The sequence below is a fragment of the Lepisosteus oculatus genome, chromosome 1, assembly GCF_040954835.1.
Source record: "Lepisosteus oculatus isolate fLepOcu1 chromosome 1, fLepOcu1.hap2, whole genome shotgun sequence".
Classification (NCBI taxonomy): domain Eukaryota; kingdom Metazoa; phylum Chordata; class Actinopteri; order Semionotiformes; family Lepisosteidae; genus Lepisosteus; species Lepisosteus oculatus.
In genome coordinates, this window is record NC_090696.1 from 15992894 (window position 1) to 15998961 (window position 6068).

The following is a 6068-nucleotide window of genomic DNA, read 5'->3' on the forward strand; positions in this document are numbered from 1 at the left end:
TCATGCCTGTTTCTTGCAGAAAGAAGATGCATGCTCTGAGTACAATTTATTTTAATCATGTCTGGATTTCTCAACTTCTGAGAGCTTCCTGTTTTGTGACATCATATCATATTACAGTGAGATAAAGTAGTTTTAGGTTTTGAGAGCATGGTGCGAAAAATGTTTTATAAAAATGTATAGGTTCTGCATGGTTGGGAAAATGACATTTTTCACTGTTAGTAACTGCTCCCGGATGTGAAGATACAGAATTGGTGCACTGTAATGAAAAAATGATGCTGGACTGCATTTAAAGTTAGTGAATACTGTATTTGGAAGAATACTAGAACTTCCAAGTGTTTCATACCAGGGTTTTTATTAGCAAATATCAAAACTTTGATGAACCCCCACCCATTAATTATAGTCTACGTTTTCTCAGACTGCTACATAAAGGATTATTTCTAAAATGGAGATCTGTGTTAGAATGAAAAGTCACAGCTCATCTGTTATCAAGCAATGCAGTACATCTGTTAGTGCCAAAGCCTAGAATGCACCTTGGACCAGTGGTATTCTGTGCTAAGTACAGTATTTCATTTCTGAAGAGGAAATCCTTAACCTACTGTGAAATTGGATTATATGTGAAATACAAGGTATTTTAACTTGATAACGTTAGAGGGCTGGTTTGAAATGCACTAAATGCCAAGGTGTTACCTCTGATTTCATTTTTATATTGTACATTATAGTACTGTAAAAATAAGTCAATGAAAATATTGCTTGTGAGAGTGGAACACCCTTATTACAGTGTTTTACTGAGGTTTAGTATCCAACTTAATTCTACATTATTTTCAGATCCTCTTCCTTTATATAAAAACTTATCAAATGAAGCAGAAACCCCCAACCAGTAACATTTTCACCAAGTGGTAATATTTTCAGTTTGGTATCTGCATAAGCACCTGCTACAGTTCATTTAGTATGTAAGAAACTGAAGTTTCGAAGTGTGTTCTGTAATGTTTAATATTTCCCCTGCACCCATTGCAGCCAAAGCTAGAGTCTGCATTGACCTGTTATTTCCAGAAGGGCCAGAAAACAGGAGTATCCTTGACATATTTCTGGTACTGAGGGTCCGCGCCCCACTTTTTAAGTGCATATTCCTCCAAGGGGGGGACTCCACTGAGGTAGCGAATGAGGAACCAGAGGATGAGGGGCGAGGTGACGGTAAGGTACTGGGTGCCCTGCATCACTGAAGAGGCAGAGATGAACAGGCCCGCCCACTGCATGATCTCTCCCACGTAGTTGGGATGCCTGCTGTAGGCCCACAGCCCATGCCGGATGAACTTCCCCTGTCAAAGCACAGCACAGGGACTTGTCATTAGAGCCCAATTAGTGAATACAGAAGCTAGACCTGCCTCTCAGGTGAGAAATCAACCATCAAGCTGGATATCTATACATAAATGCTTTCCACTGTGTTGGATGACCATTTCCTCCACCATATAACTGTTCTGGTGCTTCTGTACCATCAGGACTTCTCATTTCCTTGCTAGTGTGGATCGTTCACTGTTTTCAATCTTGGGTCATCTAACCCAACATTAAACCCCACCTACCCCACTCATAAATTCTACTATAGAAAAGGGTTTAGCCTCCCCTTTTGGATTAAATCAAAGCTAGCCTATCTCCTGGGGCACTATCACCTTGTGAGGGTTCAGAATAAGCCCTGCTCCATTCCATTGTCATATTTTTCCCCAACTTGTGCATGGCCCCCTCTGTAATTTGGAGGCAGCAGAGTGCCCAGCTGTTTCCTCAGAGTGGTACCTACAGCATTATCGGGGTCCCGTCTGAAGTTCCACTTCTGCTGGTCTGCAATGGCCTCCATGAGAAAGCCCACTCCCCACAGGGCCCAGCCCAGGTAGTCTCGGAAGCCCAGGGGTGGGTTCCGGCGCTCCGTGTTTAGGATAACGGTGGGAAGGAGAGTCGTGAACACCCACACCCCTGGAATAACAATGTACAGGTGAAGCTCTGCCTGCTGCTAACTTCATTTTACCATTAAGCTTGCCTGTTAAAAAAAAATTCAAAATGGAGAATAGGATTCAACAAAATCACAATATCTGTCTCAGCTGCCAAATAAATCTTGAGTGCACAATACTGTTGCGTATGCTGTTTTGCCATGGACTTGGTACATTTCCAGAAAATGTGTCTATGTTGGCTGACTTCCAGTAGAGAGTTGATACATTTCCATCCCATGGATCTCTGGCTGATTGGCGACTGAGTTCAGCAGGGTGTTAACCTGTTTTACTTGTATGGTCTTGAAAGCAGCGTGAACTGCCACAGACCCACGGGTGAATCCTGGGTACCTTGCATGGTCCAGTAGAACCAGAAAACCCCTGGTCTGTCTCTGATGTTGTTAAAGCGCCGATCCTGGCCAGCAGCCATCATTCGCAAGAACAGGAATGTGCCCAGCCTACATGGAGGAGAAAGGATCTGCTGAAAACCACATAAAGCAGACAATTTAAAGCTGCTGTTTTTTTTTCTCCCAAAACTGAGATTTTCTGGTTTATGAAACATTTTACCATTTAGTTTGTGTGGCTTTACCACAACTTGAATCCATGGAATATCACAAAGGAACCATGTCAAGTTCGGGTGTGTTGAAGACAGCCAAACTCATTAAACCCATCTGCGGCAGCTCGCACCTAATCCCGATAGAATTGCCTCAGTTCCCATATATACTTCACCCTCTTCTCTTCCTCGCTCGTTTTCACATCCATCTCCACCTTTGCAGCTACCTCTTGGGCACCCTTTCACCAGGAATGGGGGTCCCAGTCTCCCCATCCTATGGCTGGGAGGGTGCCCCTCAGCCAAGTGGGCTAAGTCAAAGTTTTCATTAAATTCAATAAAGGATTCTACTGTTACACGAATCTCGGCTGCCGTCATTCCTCAGAAACTTCAACTAAGCAGGCGGGCTTCAATTAAGTAATTAAGGTAGTATCGTGGGCCTCCAGGACCAGGATATGGAACCCTTGACCTATTGGATAAACGGCATGAGGGCTCTTCAGGAACAGGGCTGGAGACGCCTGTTTTAAGGGATTGTTCTTCAGTGGGTAGTAATATGACAGCTGTCATCATTTCTGCAGTCTTGTCATTTTTCGGGCATCTTCTCCCGTCCCCTCCCCTGTTCAAACTGTTCAGTTAATCTCCGATTACTACAATAATAACACGGCAACGGGTGCAAAGTCATTCTGTATTGTTATTTTACCGGAGCCCCCACGCCGTCACCAGCCAGCCATGCACGGTCTGACGCGTGTAGCTGTGCCCTCCCCACCGGCGGCTCAGGTGGGTGAGCAGGATGAAGGATCCCGTACCTGTAAAGACAGAGCCAGAGACGAGAGTCACTCCTGCTTTTCGGAAATACCTCATCCTGGGACGACATGTCTGCGAGTCCAGCAAAACGTTCAGTTTTGTTAACGAAGTCCGCGGTCCGCCAGCTGCGCCGTGAGAGATTTCGAATAAAACTGAGGGGACACCCATCATTACCCCCCATCAAAGGTCAAGTGGGAAATCGGGATTATGACTTGACGACGGGGATTAAGGAAAACACAGAGATTTGCCACCATTTAGAAGAAAATGTCGTGGGAGTTCGTATTTGACGTGACCGCTTCCACATGAAAATGGCGATTCCGACAAGTAAGCAGGTGCGCCGTTAAGCGCCTTGGGTTCCGTAAATCAGATTTAATAAAGTCTCTTTTATTAGCCTTTTGATGAACCGTCAATTAAGCTACCAACTCTCACTATCTCAACAAAATAACTATAATCTACATTTCGCTCAATGTGTTTAATTGATTCTGAATCACTTCGGCAACCGATCTACAGTACTTCCAGTCTCCAGTTTACGGTGTTTTTTAAATACTCTGTACGAGTAAAGGCTACATTTCTATGTACATTAGTAGAAAGCTATATCGCTAACGACTAAAAGCGAGTTTATGACTTGAATTTGCGAACTTCATTAGACCCGTTAGGCGACCAAGTTGTAACCATTAGATTCTTTATTGTTATAAGAATCATCATGGAAATAAACCGATTCTCTCTAAATCTAATGATTACCAATACCGAATATTCTCTCCAGTTAAGTTACCACTTATTTCAAACTAGTTTGCAATACAAGTATAGGTAGCTGCGTCAGCATGCGTAGGCTGCAAAAGAACAAGTAAAGGTTTATTCCATGCAGAAAAGAGAAGAGACAACGTTTGTGGAGCCTTCTCCGGGTATCAATGTTTGCAATACATTAGTGTATTGTGACACTTTATGTGCGCCCCGTTTCTGGAATTTACGGTAGTACCAAAACGAAATTCTTGTAAACGAAATTTCCCGGTAGTCTAAAATTGAAACAGCTTCTTTCACAATCAAGAAGTTCGAGTAAGGAGCTGAATCAGCAAGCGGAAGATGGAAAGGAGTAGATACAGATTTATTGCACGCTGAAAGTGAAGAAATGAAATTGCCTTCTTCACACAGCCGAAACGTAATCTATTTTATTTTCACCTTTCAACAGGCAATGAACGTTCACCTGCTCCTTTGTGTCACAATCACACCCCCAAAACCCACATCCATGTGTAACAGTAAACAGCACGCACAGAATAAATCGAGAGAAAGTTTAGTGTAACCCCCAAATAGTAATACAATTCATGCGACCTAAGAAAAGGCGTATACTAAATGACGAGATTTGTTCTGCACTGTTCTTGAGATGTAGTAAACATGAACAAGACCCGCTCCAACTGAACAGAACCGTTGCATAATGCGAGTTGCGGTGCGATTCAAGATGGTCCCAATTGCTCTTGGTCAGTTTAGCCACAAGACACAGCCAAACAGGACTCAAGTATCTCTCAAGCGCAGTCCTCACCAGCTAGGTCGTAGATCTTCTCGGATTTGAAGACAGCGGATACTGCCCAGCAAGACCATTGTATAGCCAGATCGATGGCGGCAGTTTTGACCACGGCGTTTCCCATAACGGTACCCCACATTATTCCTCCCTGTTACGGCTGTGCCCACCGTTTGCCTCAATCCGGACAACTTTCAGACGAGACGCGTTACAATACCAATGTATTTCATAACAGTGGACTGTTACGAAAGGCGGGTCCTCCGCCCCCTGGAGCAGCACAGTGCTCATGGGTACTGTAGTTTTTCCGGAACAAGTCACAGACAACTGTAGTGCTGTCTGTGACTTGCGCCCGGCTTAGGATACGATCTGTGTGAAGTTAGCGTGTTCTCCCCATCCATGATCAGACTCCGGACTTCACCCACCTTCTAAAGACCCGCTAGATGGCTTTAATAAATTTGTCCCCGTGTACTCGTCTGGGCCTCCAGGGTGTAATCTCACAGCACGCCAGCACCTTAGGGCGTCTCGCTGTGACCCGCAGCAGGAATAAGAGACATCCGAGAGCGGGAGTATGTAGCATCGGTCATGGTACTACACAGAGGGATTTGGGGGATCGGGACAAGAAGTAGTTTGGGCCAGATTTAATCTAAACATTTATTTACTACACGTGAGTATTCAAGAATTCTGTGAAAGACGTCCATGCGCTACATGTGTGGTGCGTTCGTGATGTTACGGACGTAGAGATCTTAAGAAAATCGGTTTACACCGCCTGTCCTAATCAGGGACACAAAAACTCACCACTAGATGGCAGATTGGAGCCGTAACCAAAGCAGTGGAGGATGGCGATAGGAGCAATAACTGGTAATAACTGGCTAGGTGTATTTCGGGGCCAAACTGATTTATTAGGGTTATTGCTGTGCTATTTTTTAAAATAAGAGAAATATTTTTTTAAATAAATGGTTTTGTATAGCTTTCTAATAAATGTACTTATCACACTGTCAGTGCCTTGGTGAGGCCGTGCGGTTTCACACGTCAAAAACCATAACGCCAAATACGGACCTGTCGTTATTAATATTAACTCTGCTAATAATTTTGATCTAATACCTTTGGAATAATTGCACAATTACCCATTCATTGCAGGATAATCATTTTAAAAGCAATGATTACATTATAATTGTTAGCTTCCTCAAGGCAGGACAGAACGGTGCAAAGTTCGGCTCACAGATCACAC

General features: G+C 43.9%; 1 protein-coding gene across 1 annotated transcript; it reads right to left on the reverse strand.

The window, feature by feature from the left end:
* Nucleotides 1-335: 335 nt before the first annotated feature.
* Nucleotides 336-5096, reverse strand: LOC102693004 (uncharacterized). The gene is made up of 5 exons (XM_006629339.3): nt 4862-5096; nt 3224-3329; nt 2325-2431; nt 1790-1962; nt 336-1316 (listed from the first exon to the last, which is right to left on the reverse strand). Exons 1-5 carry the CDS (start codon nt 4980-4982, stop codon nt 1041-1043), a joined length of 783 nt encoding a protein of 260 aa, XP_006629402.2. The 5' UTR covers nt 4983-5096; the 3' UTR covers nt 336-1040.
* Nucleotides 5097-6068: the final 972 nt, after the last annotated feature.